The 18,606-nt window shown below is 42.4% G+C and overlaps 2 protein-coding genes and 1 long non-coding RNA gene across 8 annotated transcripts in view; 2 read left to right on the forward strand and 1 right to left on the reverse strand.

Annotated features, from left to right (window-relative positions):
- Positions 1–5,210, forward strand: part of TNFRSF11A (TNF receptor superfamily member 11a) — a 39,357-nt gene extending 34,147 nt beyond the window's left edge. For all 3 annotated transcript variants that reach the window (XM_034432951.3, XM_034432952.3, XM_087890259.1), the window contains exon 10: positions 2,395–5,210. In XM_034432951.3, coding sequence (XP_034288842.2) covers positions 2,395–2,789 — 395 coding nt within the window. In that variant the 3' untranslated portion in view covers positions 2,790–5,210. The remainder of the gene's footprint in view (positions 1–2,394) is intronic.
- The window catches only part of LOC117674766 (uncharacterized), a 58,471-nt gene extending 41,562 nt beyond the window's left edge, over positions 1–16,909 (reverse strand). The window contains exons 1-3 of one of the 2 annotated variants that reach the window (XR_015733261.1): positions 16,648–16,909; positions 8,696–8,747; positions 1,644–3,124 (exon numbers count right to left, since the gene is read on the reverse strand). This is a non-coding gene — a long non-coding RNA (uncharacterized LOC117674766). Of the gene's footprint in view, positions 1–1,643; positions 3,125–8,695; positions 8,748–16,647 lie in introns of those variants that run through there. The other variant, XR_004593979.3, reaches the window with a different exon arrangement.
- Positions 13,600–18,606, forward strand: part of ZCCHC2 (zinc finger CCHC-type containing 2) — a 35,131-nt gene continuing 30,124 nt past the window's right edge. For all 3 annotated transcript variants that reach the window (XM_034432948.3, XM_034432950.3, XM_034432949.3), the window contains exon 1: positions 13,600–18,506. In XM_034432948.3, the coding sequence (XP_034288839.3) occupies positions 17,469–18,506 (1,038 nt within the window). In that variant the 5' untranslated portion in view covers positions 13,600–17,468. The remainder of the gene's footprint in view (positions 18,507–18,606) is intronic.

The raw sequence follows: 18,606 nt of genomic DNA on the forward strand, positions 1-18,606 counted from the left end.
TGGCAGGCCACGTGTACACACACAGCTCCATTTGCGTGAGTGGCAGGCACACACACCCTCCACTCATGCAAATGGACCTTCGCGAGTGGAGGATGCTTGCGCTCACGCACAAAGCTCAACTTGCATGAGTGTCAGGCACTTGGCTCGTGCGCGAAGCTCCACTCACATGACCAGAGGGCACTTCAGTTTGCACGTGAAGCTCCACTCACACTTGCCCATCTCTCCCGAGGCCCGGTTTCAAACAGGCCATGGCCCAGTAGTAGGCTGCGGCTCGGGGGTTGGGGACCCCAGTTATAAGAGACAGGTGGTTGCTCAATAAACCAGGCTGTATGCCATGTAGGGCTTTATAGGTAACAACCAGCATCTTGAAATTGCACCTAGAAACAAAGGATGAGATCCAGAAGACTAAACAAGAGCTAATTATCAACATACGTACTTACAAGTCTTTGACCTATAAAATGAGGGTAATTGGGACCAGAATTTCCATTGCTAAGTGATGCAGTGGTCAAGAACTATGCCACATGATTTAGCAATGGAAATTCTGGCACTTCTAGCTGCTGTTGTTAAGTGAAATCACATGGTTGTTAAATGAGGAATCACATGGTTGCCATTTGGGACTTCCTGGTGGCTTCCCCATTAACTTTTCTTGTAATTGTGAGCCAGGCACTAAGCACAACCATATGATCATGGGAACACAGCAATTGATGTAAGTACAAAGACTAGTCATAAGGTAACATTGTTCAGCACCAATGTAACTTCAATCACTGAACAAATATGCATTAAACAAGGACCACTTGCAGAGTCAATCTCAGTGCTTTCCAAGCATTGCATTCAGTGGGATCTATCAGTAGAAGAGAATACCCTTCCCTTTTTAATCTCTGCAGACTCTCCAAATTTAATTCAAATGTTTGGAGGAATCTCAAGAACAGATGGGCGAGACATTCATGCAGTGAACACAACATTCACAAATATTGGATGAGGCCTGGAAATTATGTTGCATTTTCAAAAATTTTCCTCTTCTGGTAATTAATTCCTTAGCAACATAACTCTTCTCATCCTTGTTCCTCTACTTCGGTTCCTAGTTATTTTGGATCAGGAGTCCACAATTTATCTGTTTTTGCACCACTCTAAATTATTAATCAAAAGTTGATGAGAAAAATCATAGCAGTGCCCCTATTTCTCACATGAAAAGTAAATGTTTCCCTAAGAGATTGCCTTGGAAAATGTTGTAAAATGTTTTCTGTCTTTTTAAAATATGGGCGTCACCTCCTTTTTTCTACAGATAATAGAAATGTACACTTCAGCAAGAAGCAGGGGAAGAATTGTTCATAAGTTTTTTTCTGACATAGGATTAGAGCAGAGATTTTCAAACTTGGCAACTTTAAGATTTGTGGACTTCAATTCCCAGAATTCTCCAGCCAGCATAGCTATAGCTCCAGCTATAGCTCCATAGCTATAGCTATGCTGGCTGGAGAATTCTGGGAATTGAAGTCCACAAGTCTTAAAGTTGCAAGTTTGAAGACCTCTGGATTAGAGTATGGTGCAGAAATGTAAAACTAATTGATGCCTTAATAGTGTTTAGATGATCAGAGTGCTCAAGTGTTCCCCAGCAATAATCCTCTTTTCTAAGATAAACAAATAAACACACTGATACATTTCTTTAATCAATATGTTGAATACACACATATAATATACTAAATTAAGACAAAACAAAATACTATAGGACTTAGCATATTGTATCTATCCTGTGTTCTGCTCTTAATGTTTGTCATCATGGGAATAAAATAGAATCTAATTATATTATAAATTATCCAATCCAAACATAAGCCATTGTATTAAGCCATGGATAACTAGCTAAATCACAATTACCTGAACTTATACAACAAACCAACATAAACTTTAATTTGCTTGCAGGGTTCACATCACATGTTAAACTAAAACTAAATTAAGCATATTATGGCTCAAGTGCAATTTATGCAAACCTGATGCCAAAATGCTAATTGGTAGAATGTGCAAACCTGCAATATACTGCCAATATCTTAATTCTGATTAGGTGCTTTGGTAGTGATACAGTGCCACATACAGGTAGTGCTGTATTTATTTTTATTTATTTATAGTACTTATTATCTGAGTATATGTTTAAAATGTCCCGTTTTGGCTATTTTCAAAGAGTATCCCCATTAATCTGCTAAGTAACTTGAATGATAATTTTTTTTCAGAAATGCAAACAAGGTTTATGAAGACAGTATTTTATCTCCAGTTGATGTTGGCTTGGGATACCAATTTTTATTTTTGCAAAAACTGTATCCTTTCTTGGAATATTGACTAGTTGCAGCTCTTACTGTCATATTAATTATGTCTGCACCTATTTCCCTCTGCTTTGACCCCTTTTAGGAAATGTGACAGGAAACGGGAACTCTACATTCATTTCAAGTGGACAAGTCATGAATTTTAAGGGTGAAATTATTTTTGTCTATGTTAGTCAGAACTCCCAGGAAGGGTCAATGTCTCCTGGATCAAGTGACGACAGCCTGGGGAACCCAGTGCAAGAGGAAAACTTAAACCGCTGTGAGACATTTGCAGGCAATGCTGACCAGTATAAAGAAAAATGTGCTGAAATCAATACATATCACAGCATGGAATCTGGAGAACCTCAAAGCACCACAGAAGGATACAAGAGGACTTTTGGGCCTATTGGTCAAGAAGAAAATTGTGAAAGCCAGAAGAAGCACCACTCTCACGAAGGCTCACAGCCTATACAAGAGGAAGGGAAGCCAGGATATTCTTAAAGGACATGGTGTATTGATGCAGACTAATGCTTGTTATTGGTATTCAGTCAAAAGAACTGACACAACTACCATTCACTGAACGTGATCTGGAACAGATGTGGATAGCGCTAATTAAGCAAAGGAAGCCTTCTGTCGGTTGCTGAGATGTCAGATTGCCGACTGCTGGTTTACAAGGGGGTTCTTTGCTCCAATATAAAAATGGTAGAGGAGAAAGTTGAATACTATTAATGTTACGTGGAATATTTTGGTTTTCCAAGAAAAGGGTTGTGTTTTGGGATTCAGAGATGAGATGCGTTGTGTCACTGCTGTTCTTCCAGATACCAAGGATTCTGTTCCTGTGGAATTGACACATGCTGCTTAAGGCTCATCCATAGAATTTGTTTTTAGAATGGTAGCTTCTGTTTGTGTACAGTGGTAACGTTAACACAGCTGCCTTAATCTTTACTGTAGAAAATACAGATGAAAGTTCAGTAAAAACATAACTTAGTTTTGTCTATCCTCATGTTGCAGATAAGATTTCTGCCTGTCTTTTGTTCATTTAAAATATTTCATATTCATCACTTAAACATTTGTCCATGAACTTAAATTTTTCAAAAGAAAATTGGAATTTCTCTCAGTCCCAGTTAAGAACTAGCTTCATGTCACCCTACACTCCTACTGGGTTGTGTCGTACTTTTTTAAAAGTTTGCCACTGAAGGAAATTATGTAGGAAATTGGAGTTGTGCTTATAGAACAACCCCATCATTCACTGTTTCAATTGCTATGAAGCCCGCGATCCCAAATTAAAACAATAACATTTAACACTTTGTGTGTGCCCACAACTTCTTCCCCCCATGTTCTCATTAATGGTGTGAAAAAAGACTGACTGCTCATGAGCACTTTTTCTCAAGGCAGGGAAGATGGGCCTGTCTATTTTAGATACGTAACTTAACAACAATCCAGCATTAGCATTGTTCCCAGTCATGGAGTGGCTGAGCAACTTGCAGTGCAGTATACACCAGTAGTGTCAAATTCAAGGCCTGTGGGCCGGATCTGGCCGACGGGTTGCTTAGATCTGGCCCGCAGGGCTGATCTGGAAACAGCAAAGGAGTGGCCCGCAGTGCCTCTGCCAGTGCTGGCAGGGGGTTGGAGGAGGCTGTTGTACCTGAAAACAGAGTTTGCAAAATTATATGCGGCCCTCCCGAGCTCCATTTTTACTGACAGAGGGTTGCAGGAAGCTGTTACAGCTAAAAATGGACCTCAGAAGCCTGTTTTCGCTGGCAGAGCGCTTGGGCCACCACAGGCACCCCCAACATGAGTGACATTGAGCTGGCCATGCCCCCAGCCCCTCCCCAGGTCAAACACAACCCTGATACGGCTCTCAATGAAATCGAGTTTGACACCCCTGGTATACACAGAAAAGCTGACTGGTTCATTTAATATCAAATGACCTTAATCCATATCTGAGGCATGGAATACAGTCCTTTGGATTGTATTGAGACTGAAATTATATTGTTCTGTATTGATGCTGGCATACTAAGGCTCCAAAGCTTCAAGGGACATCTCTTGACATTAATGACATGCTGTATGCAGTGTATCTTTTAAAATGTGTAAAACTACAGTAATAATTTTATGAAATGAAGTCAGTTTTTAGGCAATGTTTATAATAGTTTTATTTGCTAAAATTCTAATTTTGAAAAAAAAAAAAACCACTAATATTTTACCAGCTGTCCCTTTAAAACTCACTAGCTGTGTATTATCTCAATATTTCCAAAACCTGTGGGTGGCTAGTAATTACTCCAACAACTTTGATGGATGAAGTACCAAAGAGTCAAAAGTTCAGCTTTCCCCCGGCTTTATTTGCAACTTTTCATCTTTTTCATCTACAAGTATCCCTTGACTTAAGACCACAATTCAGCCCAGAACTTCTGTTGCTAAGGGAGATGGTTATTAAATGAGCCATGTTCAACTTTATGAACCTTTCGTTGCTGTTGTTAAAGAGAATCGCCATGGCCGTTAAACAAGTCTGACTTCCTCTGTTGACTTTGCTTGTCGGAAGCAGGCTGGGAGGTTTGCAAATGGTGATCATGTGACCCTGGGATGCTGCAACTATTATAAATACATGCTGGTTGCCAAGCACTCAAATTTTGCTCACATGACCACTGGGACTTTGTCATGTGAGGATCAATTGTAAATCACTTTTTTCAGCAGTGGCGTAATTTCAGATGGTCATTATACAAATCGATGTAAGTTGAGGACTGCTTTTATTAAATTAACACCTATGGGTAAGAGTAAGAGTAACGGAACAGACTGACGCAAATATGGCACAATGTCATTCTGCTATTTCTCTAATTTTGAGTGGAAATTAGACTTCATTTATTAGGAATATGGAATGAAAAGAAATGAATGAAATCTTGAATAAAGGGTACAGATTCATACATAGTGAGGTCTGTGTTTTGTACGTAATTTCTTTTCAATCTTGGAGGAAAGAAAAAGGTATAAAATAGATTTGAGGATACTATCATTTACTGTGTACTACAAGCATATTGTGTTGTGAGGACAGATCAAAAAATCTATTCCATGATACAGAATAAAATGTTAAACATAATGGTTCTAATGTTAAATATATACAACACCCCCCCAAAAAAATACATATAGTGTCCCATTGGAATCCAGTATCCAGAATTCAGTAAGTACTGAAGTTGAACACATACCATATAAGCAGTGTTAGTGTTTTTGTAATACATAAGCAAAATGTATACAGGTAGTCCTCGACTTATGACCACAATTGAGCCCAAAATTTCCTTTGCTAAGCAAAACAGTTAAGTGAGTTTTGCGCCATTTTACAAACTTTCTTGCCATGGTTGTTAAGTGAATCACTGCGGTTATGTTACTAACACAGTTGTTAAGTGAATCTGGCTTCCCCATTGATTTTGTCAGGTTTCAAAAGGTGATCACATGACCTCAGGACACTGCAACTGCCATACATTCCAGTTGCCAAGCATCTGAATTTTAATCATGTAACCATGGGATGTTTCAAAGGTTGCATGAAAAATGGTCATTAAGTCATTTTTTTTCACTGCCATTGTAGCTTTAAGCAGTCAGTAAACAAATGATTGCAAGTCAAGGTCTACCTGTAAATCATCTTTATAATAATCAAGATAAACATTGGAATGTGCTGTTATATTAGGTCAGATGGGCTACCTAGGTTAGAAATAACTATTCCAAAAATCGGCAGTTCTTCAGTGTGTTCCTATTACCTGCTTTTGGGATCTGTGTGTGTTCTATGTTAATCTTTGAGACACTATTATGATCTATGAGAGGGGTTATTTTTTTAATGGATTTTCTTTTCAGTCTTAAATCTCTTTCCATTTGTTGTCTGCTATTTTCTGTTATTATAATGAATTTTTTCTACCAATATTATTACATATGTGGATTTTAACATGGGTTTTTCCAATGTCTATTTTTAGTGAAATCTCTAGGAAACGTTTAATTTCCTCAATGCAATTTTAAAAGAAAATTCCCTGATGTTGTTCAGTTGCTAATTCGTGTCCGACACTTCGTGATCTATGGACCATAGCATATCAGGCCTCCTCATCTCCGCTGTTTCCTGGAGTTTGCCCAAATTCATGTTCATTTTGTCAATGATACTAGCTATCTCATCCTCTGCCATCCGTTTCTCCTTTTGCCTTCCATCTTTCCCAACATCAGGATCTTTTCTAATGAATCCTCTCTTCTCATTCTGTGGCCAAGGTATTTGTGCTTCAGCTTCAGTATCTGTCCTTCCAAAAAAGAATCGGTATCGATTTGCTTTGGGATTGACTGATTTGATTTTGCAGTGCAGTCCAAAGAACTCTCAAGAGTGTTCCCTGATACAATGCATGTTTTATTCACACCTTTGTCAAACATATACTCTTTTGTGGACTCATCTTTTACAAATAGATGTGTTGGGCAGATGCTTCACTGGAGAATAATAGACAGTAGCAGACTCTATTTATTGTTGCCACGGGAGATTTTTATGAATCACATTCACAAGATATAAATGGTAGGAAATCTGAGATCACACTGGCATTATAATATTGAAGTGATTATGTGGAAAATTAGGAATAATTTTCAAAACTGTATCCTCGAAGAAATTAGCTTCATAATTGACCTAAAGCATTCATTTGAACTTGAGTATTAAAAATCAGGATAAAGTTGTTCAGTGGCACTCAGAAAGATATTACAGAATTTAATGTTGCACTAGATATGAGATCAGATTCATATGAATGATACAAAGATGAGGTGCATTTTGGTGCACTAAATAAATATTAAGTTGATATGTAAGACTATTTTCATTTACTAAGAGTATATGTTCTTAAAACATTTTAAACGCATTTGTGTAAATCTTGATTTGGCAGCAAATCAAGGCTTGGTGGGGGGAAGGCCTGAAGAATTACAGGTAATCCTTGACATGACCATATTGAAGCCTGACCATTAGGCTTGCAAGCCATCATGGTTGTGAGAGGGCAGGCTGCCTAGAAAATGGCCAACACCTGGGCAGCTGTTGCCTTGCCTCTTTAAACCCTCTCTCAAGCAGCACAGAAACCTTGGCTACAAAAGCTGTGTGGAGAGACAACTGAGAGCGTTGAGGATAGGGAAGCAGGTGTGTATTCTTGTGTGGAAATAAAGCAACCTCAAGCAGATAAAACTTCTCCAGTAGTTGGACTCACAAAGAGAAGTTGGAAGAGCAGTAGTAGGACGTATGGTGGTGGGGAAAAGTTAAGTGGTGACGAACAGTGAGTACTAGATTGTGGATGGTTGTGTGTGTTGCCTAGGAACCTATGTTGTTGTGTTGGCTCTCTTGTGTTTTGGAGCCCACTGACTTGGGTATACTTAAAAGAATCTATGACAAAGTGAGAGTAACAGTAACAGACTTGGAAGGGACCTTGGAGGTCATCTAGTCCAACCCCCTGCTCACGCAGGAGACCTTTACTAGGGATTCGAACCACCAAGCTGCCAATCTTTCTGATCAACAAGCTCAGTGTCTTAGCCACTGAGCCACCTAGTCAGGGTTTATGTTAAGTGAGGTGATCACATGATCATCTTAATAACCCCCATCTCTGTTCTCCACAGTGTGGTCATTAAGCACAGGGTGCCTTGGCTGGGAGAGGCCATGGTAGGCCTAATGAAGGTTCAGAACTACGTGGCCCATATCTCCCATGGCCTCCCCACCAATCCCAAGGCACCCCATGCTCTGCTTCCCACCCCTCGGGGACTCTGCAAACCTTGGGTCTGCTTCCTACCCCATGTCTCCACAGGAGTTAGGCCTCTTCCCACCCCACCAGGCCTCACATCCTTCTCACCCTTACTCTCCCATCATACACTTGCCTTTCAAAAATGTATGTAGTCCTCAGCTCACATTAGGGAAGCTACAAGCTGGAATACCTTGAATTTCTAGGACACTGAACCCTATTGTTTGTTCTACAGCAGTACGTGTTATATCTCTGTTCTGTGCCAGACACAAATGCCTAATGCAATAACTACTGAAGAAGTAGGTGTTTGAAAGGCCACATGTGCTTTATTGCTCATGTTTATAATGCAAGAATGTGTTATGGGCCAACTATAGTATTGCTTTTGTGGCAGAAGCTAAATGTCATATTCCAATTTTTTTTTATTGTTAAATGGAGTGTAGGTTGCAAAACAAAAACGTATGTTTATTTACTGCAGTACGTTGGCAATCAAATTCCTAATAAGTTATTGCGAGCCAACTATTCCTACAGTTAAATGAAAGCAAATGAAGAACCACCAAATATGTATCCTACACACAATTCACAAGAACATATAAACAATAATGAGTGAAAAAGAAAAATTAATAGAATGTTTTGGGGAATATATCATGTATCGCACATCTGTATCAAAAATCCTTAATGTAACAACAGACTTACCTCACTTCCGCCATGGTCATTAAGTAAGTCGCCATTAACCCATTACACCACACTGAAACAAAATATCACCAGAGTATATTAATAAAGGGGAATACTTACATCCTGAAGGAATGGTCATCTTTATTTCAGGCATGAATAATACACAAATGTAAACAAATTATCAATAGGTTGCTGTGATCAGATTTGTTCCCATCTGTTCCTGTCCTACTCAAGATGGGTGTTTCCAGCTGTAAAAGCAGCAATTGTAGAAGGATCACTGGGAGGAGAGGAGAGATCAGGCCATCCTGTGACCTTGCCCACCTTTGCAACATGTGAGTTGCAAGAATGTGTGATGTGTGCACATTGGCAATTTCCAATAGTAGTCCTCAGAACCAGAAAGTTGACTCCTTGTATTCACCCAATGCACGTACACACATGCGCATCAGGGGTGGGATTCAAAAATATTAGCAACCGGTTCTCTGCCCGGTTGCTGGGTGGGTGTGGCCATGGTGGGCATGGCTTACTTGGCCTCCTGCACTATGGTGGAAGAGGCGTTTTTGCCCTCCCCAGGCTCCAGAGGCTTTCCTCGAGGCTCCAAGAGGGCAAAAATGGCCTCCCTCAGGCTCCAGAGGCCCGTTGATTGATGATCTCTGGAGGGCTCGGGACAGGGGTTGCTCCTCTGTTCTGGTCCTGTTAGACCTCTCAGCGGCTTTTGATACCATCGACCATGGTATCATGCTGCACCGGTTGGAAGAGTTGGGGATGGGGGGCACCGTGTTACGGTGGTTCTCCTCCTTTCTCTCCGACCGGTCGCAGTTCGTGTTGACAGGGGGGCAGAGGTCGACCTCGAGGCCTCTTATATGTGGAGTGCCTCAGGGGTCGGTCCTCTCGCCCCTCCTGTTCAACATTTATGTGAAGCCGCTGAGCGAGATCATCCGTGGCTTTGGGGTGAGATACCATCAGTACGCTGATGATACTCAGCTGTACATCTCCACCCCAGGCCACCCCAATGATGCCCTTGAAGTGATGTCCCAGTGCCTGGAGGCTGTACGGATCTGGATGGGGAGGAACAGGCTCAAGCTCAACCCTTCCAAGACTGAGTGGCTGTGGTTCCCAGCATCCCGATATAGTCAGTTGACCCCATCACTGACTATTGGGGGCGAGTCTTTGGCCCCCACAGAGAGGGCTCGCAATCTGGGAGTCCTCCTGGATACACAGCTGTCCTTGGAGGAACATCTGACAGCTGTAACCAGGGGGACCTTTTATCAGGTTCACCTGATCCGCCAGTTGCGGCCCTTTCTTGATCGGGATTCCCTGTGCACAGTCACTCATGCCCTCGTGACCTCTCGCCTTGATTACTGTAACGCTCTCTACATGGGGCTCCCCTTGAAGAGCACCCGGAGGCTCCAACTGGTCCAGAACGCAGCAGCGCGGGTAGTGACGGGAGCAGCATGGCGCTCCCATGTAACACCGCTCCTGCGCGAGCTGCACTGGCTCCCAGTGGTCTTCCGGGTGCGCTTCAAGGTGTTGGTTATCACCTTTAAAGCGCTCCATGGCATAGGGCCTAGCTATCTCCGAGACCGCCTGCTGCCACCGACGACCTCCCATCGACCCGTGCGCTCCCACAGAGAGGGCCTCCTCGGGGTGCCATCAGCCAAACAATGCAGGCTGGTGACCCCCAGGGGGAGGGCCTTCTCTGTGGGGGCTCCCACCCTCTGGAATCAGTTGCCCCCTGAGATAAGGAGAATCCATGACCTCAGTGCCTTCCGCCGTGCCCTTAAAACCTTCCTTTTCCAACAAGCCGGGCTGGCCTAATTCTTTTTAAGTGTTTTTAATTGTTTGGTTTATTGTTTTAACTAATGGGGCCAAATTTATATATATTTTTTTTAACTGTATTTTAATATTTGTATTTGATGTTTTTATTTGGCTGTTCACCGCCCTGAGTCCTCAGGGAGAAGGGCGGTATACAAATTCAAAAATAAAAATAAAATAAATAAATTTTTAACAATATCTATGCACATTGTTTATAATCTACCCATAACATCATGGGGAATGACTCAACTTTGTGTGAAAAGGGTATTGATTTGGAAAATATATATTAAACACCCAATATTATGTACTTGCATGACTAACACAAATAAGCAAACTAAAGTTTTCATTTTTAACAGTTTGTTTTTTAAAAGAAGGAGTTTTATATTGGAAACTTAGAAAGGCAACATAAACATAGCAACAAAGTTCATACCATCTTTCAAGTTTTAAAATTTGTAATGACAAATATTATATTCTGAAATAATGGTTATTTCACCAGCAATTTTTGATGAAGTTAATGGCAAAGCAGAATATAAGAAAGGAATATACTAGGAAAGTGAAGAAAACATACACTTTTTCTAATTTAGACTAATACAAACAATGGATTGTATTTCCATCCATCACAATAGACAGTACAGTATTTACTGCTCATAATAGCAGATTTGTTTGTTCCTGATTCTTTTTTCTAGTAAAAAAACCCAAGTATTGTCTGTTCTGGTTACCTAAAAACAAGCTGATTGAATATCTCCTAAATTTCACCAACTTCCTCCCTCTTCAGTACTTAGGAAGGATCAGTAAAAGAGCCAAGTTATAGGCTAGTCTGACTGCAGTATGGAGCATCCCCTAATGGTCTACTTAAGGAATGCTATATAGAGTCCCCCTACTGTTAAAGTCTCAAGAGTGGAGAGATACACATGTTGCATTGTGTCCACTCATGTGCAGCTTCTACATATCCACTTAACTCTTGGGGGTGGAGGGAATCATTTCTCTATTTATACACAGTATGTATCGTATGTGGTATTTTCGGCTACATTGACCAGAAGGAGGCGCCCATGACTGGTTTTGTCCTTATTGAAAGAAACTAATGTGATTTCAATTCTCTCTAGACAGTTCAAACCCAATAGAATAACATCTGGTTACCGTATCTAAGGAATCCTAATATCAACAAAGCCAGTCATGGGATCTTCCTTGTAGCCAATATAACTAAGGACCTTGCTATATTTTTGGGTAGACAACACAATATATTTCACTATATAATTTAAACCCAGACATGAAATAACCTAATGCTGAATTAACAAACCACACAGACCGCACAGGTAGTTAAAACTGTAAACCCGTATTTATAAAACAGGCCACGACATCCAGCACATGACTTTTTTTTCATAACCAAGGTATATGTCATAATACCATATTGTAATATATAATGGGCATTTAATATCTATACTTATAAGCTTTTTGCTTCTTTTCCTTTGCCTTCTCTTCACTTAATTTTAAACCCTTCTCAATTGTATTTCATCTCTCAAACTGGATGCTAAAATGTAATTTAACCAGATCTTCTAAGTAAGCCATAACTGGCCAGCCTTGCACAATTTGCTAAACTATTTACTAAACCTTATAAAGCATAACAGCTTTAGTTCACCTAGTATTCTTCGGGAGGGGGAGTTGACTTTATCTCAGTGTTAATTCCTGACTATAGCCTGAACCCTAACCCTTTCTTTCTAATCCCTTTCACCGCATCAAGGGGACGCAGTGGCTCAGTGGCTAAGACGCTGAGCTTCTCGATCAGAAAGGTCGGCAGTTCGGCGGTTCAAATTCCTAGCGCCTCATAACAGAGTGAGCTCCCATTACTTGTCCCAGTTTCTGCCAACCTAGCAGTTTGAAAGCATGTAAAAATGCAAGTAGAAAAATAGAGACCGCCTTGGTGGGAAAGTAACAGCATTCTGTGCACCTTCGGCGTTTAGTCATGCCGGCCACATTACCACAGAATTGTCATCAGACAGCGCTGGCTCTTCGGCTTAGAAACGGAGATGAGCACCACACCCTAGAGTCGGGAACAACTAGCACGTATGTGCGAGGGGAACCTTTACATTTACCTTGATCCCTTTCTTGGCAAGATTTGAGAAACGGTTTGCCACTGCCTGCTTCCTAGAGCTGACACAGAGAGACTGACCCAAGGTCAGATGGCTGACTTTGTGCCCAAAGCAGGATTAGAAGTTAAGGTTTAGCCTAGTCTGGCACTTTGAACTACTTCACCAATTTTTTGGTCTCTTTCACATACTAGAGACTAAACCAAAGCCAAGCAAACTGTCTCATATGGCTTATTCACACATGAACTCATCCTGCATCTTCCTGAGTCGTACAAGAGCAAAACAAAAATGTAGATATCAGTTCCAGAAGTAAGTTTGAGACTTACTTTCAAGCAAATGTTAATTTGCTTGAAAGACACTACTATAACGGCTTTTTGTTGCCTTCTTTTCACTCCAACTAGTTTAGCTAAACTAGTTGATATGTATCTGGAAAAACATCATGGCTTAAGCTAAGGAGGTTATCATCTTGTCATTAGGAAGAAGGGTTAGGGTTTTAACAATATTACCATTTCTGAATTCTTCCCAAGAAAACTACAAAGACTTGCCCAGGCAGTAGCCAAGAATCAACAATGACTCAAAGACACGGACACACAGACATATGGGTATTGTAAAAGCATAATTAGTTTGTAAGTCTGATCAGACTTCCACTTTTCGTTACCATTATATGCCAGCCTCCCTCCAAAACCACAGACCAGTTTCAGCTTTCCCACCACCCTGACTTAGCTGAGAAGAGTGAATATTTAAATTCTTTTATCTGCTATATTTTTAACTACTTAGCTATTAGCTTACAACATTCCTGCTTACAAACGCTTGGTGTAATCACAACAATAATTTATTGCACTCCATAGGCTATAAGCATAGTGGCGCTTATGTCTGAGTTATACCATGAAAAAGGCTACCATGATCTAAAGCCCTAGCAATCTGCATGATCAGAATTAATTTCCAAATGAATATACTTGCTGGAAAGAAATATCCACCTGGTTCAGTTCCAAGCTGGGAGAAAGACACTTGAAACAAGGAGGCTGATTGAAAAGATGGTTTAATGATGAAGCAGAACCACCATTTATGGTTCTGGTGCAGCTGACAAAATGGAGTTGAGAATGGGGGGAGGATTATACCTTCTTTGGGCTTTGTATTTGAGCTTCATGTTCCTGTGCAAGAACATGTCCTTTAATATTCTATTGGCTATTGTCAGATTCCTACGGGGTCATGTAGGGGTCATAGCTGGCTCTATAGGCAAAAGAGGAAATGCAAATCTTAGGTTTTGAGCTAATCTGGTCAACCTCTGGTTTATTGTTTATCTGAGCTCCAGGTTTCTTTGAAGTTTGGACTGCAATGAAGGGGCTTGTGTTCTGAAAGGGTGTTGGGCAATTCCTATTGTGGCTAATTGGCTTTCGTCCTGTGTTGGATCTTGGGTGAGGGGCTGCTTCTAGTCATATCACTCTGCTGTCAAACTTTGCTGCAAGCAGTTTCAAAATATCCTATCTTGAATGGATTTCTCCCTGCAGTGTTTGCTTTGCTTATAAATAGAGCTATCTATATAGTTGACTTCTTTCAATAAGCTCTTTATCTGACATCTGCTGTGGGCTATTAAGAAAAGTAGGGGCTGCTTTCTGCCTCTAAAAACATGTTTCTCCATTCCTCCCTTTGGGGAAATATAGTATTATGCCTTTTTAATATTCTTCAAAATATTTCATTCTTCTAGTGGGGGCTTCCCACATACTCAAGCTGATTGTAAATACTTTTTCACCTCTTTCTTCTGCTGGTAGAAAGTCAAGCTGCAGAGCAAGCACTCACAGCTTTAGAAATAGCTCTAGGTTTTGCTTTCATTTCACAGTAAGCAAAGCAAGTTAACTTTCATTTCTCCTTCTCTATTAAGTTCTCCTCCCATTTCCTAATGACTTTTCTCATTCAGTTCTGTTTAGTTTCTTTATGTCAGAGTTAACTATTCCCAGAGTTCTGCTGGTTATAATCTAATATCCCTGCAGTTTACCAAGACTTACTGCAGTTTTACTGAATCTACTAGTTTTCACTTCTGGCACCCTAGTTTTTTGATGTCTAATTCTGGAATGTTCTTCCAATTGATTTACTCACATTTTTCCTGAGCAAACAGTGCTCAGTGGGGGATGAATTTTAATTCACAGCTTGATTTATTTCTCATTGATATTTGCATATATTTTATTGCTGCTTCAATCTGTTATTATTTTGACAAAATTGCATTTTTTTTTTGACAAAAAAGCACCACATTTTCTGTGGACCAGAGTGCATGAGATTACAATGCAAAACGGGTAGACCAGTATCAAGCCAATGGATGTGGCCAGGTTTTTCATTTTTGTTTCTTCCTTACAGGAAGAATTAGTGGAGAATATGCAGTATTGTCTATTTGGGGCTTATGTGACAGTTTTTGTATGTTTCTCGTCAAGCAAAAGTGCTGCCAATTTTCAACACTCCTACTCAAAGGAATTTAGGAAATTTCAGAAAAGAGGCTTGGAGGCACATGCCACCTCAGGCCGTTGGCTGTCATTTGTGCTCTAATTAGCTGATTCTTGGGGAAACTTAGAACTAGATCACATCTTTCACTCCAGGCCTTCTGGTAACAATTTGATTTTGTGACCTATAATAAATGGGCCAGATGCATCATGTGCTGGCCATGCCCACACCCTGTTTAGCAAAGGGGGAAAAAGTCCTGATACGTCACATGACGATGCCGTGATGCGAATTTGACACCCCTGCTTTAAATCAATCCTTCTCAACTTCACCAACTTTAAGATGTATACTTCAACTACCAGAATTCTCCAGCCATCGTGCTGGCTGGGGAATTCTGGGTTGGAAGTTTATAGTTAAAAGTTGATAAATTTGAGAAACACTGTTTTAGATGAATAATTTATTTAGCTAAGAACCAAATGGCATTTTGCAATTATTCCACCCCTCTCATCAATGATTTTTTATGGGGTGGGGTGGGTGATGGTTAAAGCATGTGTATTGTAAGATTTAAGCTGGATGTATATAGCACCTGTTTGACTAGTTTATAATTCAGTGTGATGGTGAACCCAGCTTGCATAATTAAATCATGGTTAATTTAACTATTAGCATGTGTCTGCATGCTATTAATGACTAGTTTCAGACAACACACTGGGCCAGATTATTTGCTTGTTTATGTTTAGCGTATTGTGAATTTAACCGTTATTAGCTTAGCACATTATGAAACCACAGCAAGCCCTGAAGAGATTTTACATGTGGGAAGCATAATTAACAAATGAAAAGGAACAATCTTTTTGTTCTCTGATGCAGTAACTTTCTAGGAATAATGCTGCCTAAACAATTTAGGGAATTATTATCGCACTGATCTGTATGGCAGCAGCAGGAAAATGCTTCTCTAACCTAGATACTCAAATTAGAAATGGTTTCAGTATATTGTCTAAATTAGATATTGTGGGATGATGAATGCTAACCAAATTTGGGGGTGGTTTTTGTGCTACCCTAGGGTTTGGGGGTATATCTTTGCAGAATTCTAGCTGTTCCATGTAAACATGGCTATTACCATGCTTAAACTGATTAGTGGTTTGTATAATCAGCTAACCCATGATTAATTGAAACATGACTGATTGAATTAATCCAACTTAGATTAATACAAGTTATTAAACCATAACTGTATATTGAGAAAATTTACACATGTTGAGGTACAAAACCACATTTTGGTAAATGAGCTGTAAATCCAGCCATATTCTACTAGTCACTGTATTATAGAGTATGTGCTTACTAACGCGTTTAAGATTTGGCCAGTGTTGCTGTATCAGTGAGATGGGTAACATAGAAATTTAATAAAAATATGCATTTGCAATGAAGAATTTATGGCATATATGTATTTCTTGTAAATCCACGATTTTATGAACCATTTTTTACGGTGATAGAAAACGAAACTCGGTTATAGTATTAAGCTTATCCATCCAGAGATTCAAAATTACAAGAGTATTGAAATAGCATAGAATCCATATTCAAGAGTGTTATTTCTCAGACTAACTTCCTAGGAATATTATTATGTGGAAGAATGGGAGAAGCAATGGCTTTATACGCTACCTTGAGACTTTGGAGGAAAAATATGATATAAATTCAATAAATCGACTGAGTCACTGGGTTAAGCTCCCAGTAAATAGGAATAGCATCGCAGCCTCCATAATACACCGCTGAAATACGAAACTTATTTCTCTAATCATACGATGGATACAAATATAGGCTGCACACATTACCCACAGCCGATTACGAAAAGGAGACGATTACACCGTCCAGCGCTTTGCTGGACCTCGGCGGGACGCTCACCGCCAAGGCCGTGAGACCTCCCGAAGGATCTCAGAACTACGCGTAGTGACGCCATTGGCGAACTCGCCCCCGATTGGCTGTCGCGGAATGTTCCACTTCGATTTCGTCTTCTCTTTGCCTTGTTCGCCGATTTTTCTCTTCCCCCCTCCCTACTCCGTTGAACTCTCCCGGTTCCTTCCCCGCCCCTCCTCCTCCCTTCACACTTTTTTCTTCGCTGGGGTTCAAAAAGAGAATTATCGTAAAGCGACAAGGGGTGACTTGCGCAATCCGGGCCGTTCTCCCTTTCGCTCGCTAACCCCGCCCGCCAGGTCTTCACGCGCTGCTTCAGCGGCTGACAGGAACAGCGGCCGCCATTGTCGTCATTGCCTCCTTTCCAGCCAGCGCCGTTGCAAAGCCCCCCCACCACTCCCGCCGCCCTTCCTCAGCTCGAATCAGGGTTTCCTCTCTGAAGGGCGGCGGGAGGGGAAGGAGATGAACGGCGGCGGCGGCGGCGGCGGCTCTTGACTACCAACACGGCGGCGGCGGCGGCGGCGCTGAGCCCGCCCAATTCACGCCCTTTCCCGTCCTCCTCCGTCTCGAGGATGCTGAAGATGAAGCTGCCGGCGAAGCAGCAGCCGCAGCAACGGCAAACGATGAGCCGTAAAAGGGCGGAGGAAGAAGACGCGGGAGCGGCCGCCGGAATCCCACTGAGGCCCCACGGCAGCTGCGGGGGCGGAGGCCTAACTAATCACCCGCCTCGCAGTGAAGCTGGATCCGGGGCGATGGTGGCTCCGGGCTCCGGCGGCTCTTCGGCGGGTCTCCGCTGCCTTTGCGGCTGCTCGGCCGGTGGGGCCCGCGAAGCCGTCTACGAATGGTTCGGCCTGGCTTTGGGCTCGGCTCAGCGGCTGGAGTTCGCCGTCGGGCTGCTCGACTTGCTCAACCCGCTGGAGTTGCGTTTCCTCGGCTCGTGCCTGGAGGAGCTGGCCCGAAAGGACTACCATTGCTTGAGGGACTCGGAGGCCAAAGCTAACGGGGCCGGGGGCGCCGCTTCTGGAACCGCCGACGCTGCCCCGGCGGGAAGCAATTCCGCGGCAGCCGGGGGCAGCCGAGAGCAGCAGCCGCCGCCGCCAACGCAGCTGCTGACGGCGCCGCCACCCCCGGCTTCTCCTCCCGGGGCTGCGACCGCCGGCTCCCCGCCTCCGTCGACTCCTCTCCTGGCGTTGGGCGGCAGCGACTTCCGCGACCCTGCGGTCCGCTCCAAGCTCATCGTCTATTTGGCCCTCTTGGGATCCGAGAACCGCGAGGCTGCCAGCCGCCTGCATCGCCTGCTGCCCCATGTGGATGCCATCTTGCAGAGCTGTCGGTCGCTTGGGCCCTTGCGCCCGGCAAGAAAACGAGGGGAAGAAGAAGAGGAGGAAGAGGAGGCGGCGGCCGCCTTAGCCGGACCGGAGGCGGCGACGGCGGAGGGTCTGGGGCTGGTGGCTCAAGAGGAGCTTTTGCTCCTTTTCACCATGGCTTCTCTGCACCCTGCCTTCTCTTTCCATCAGAGAGTCACGTTCAGAGAGCACTTGGAGCGGTTGCGGAGAGCCCTCTGCCGGGATGAAGACGACGTGGAGGCCTTCCCTTGCCGTGGGTCACGGGTAAGGGGTATCCCTTCCAACATTCGCACCGCTCTGCAGCCCTTCTCTTGTCTATGGAGATTCTCAGTCATCCAGGTCATGGTTGCCCCAAAGGTGCTTT

This window comes from Pantherophis guttatus, chromosome 3 (genome assembly GCF_059756535.1).
Source record: "Pantherophis guttatus breed Tessera chromosome 3, ASM5975653v1, whole genome shotgun sequence".
NCBI lineage: Eukaryota > Metazoa > Chordata > Lepidosauria > Squamata > Colubridae > Pantherophis > Pantherophis guttatus.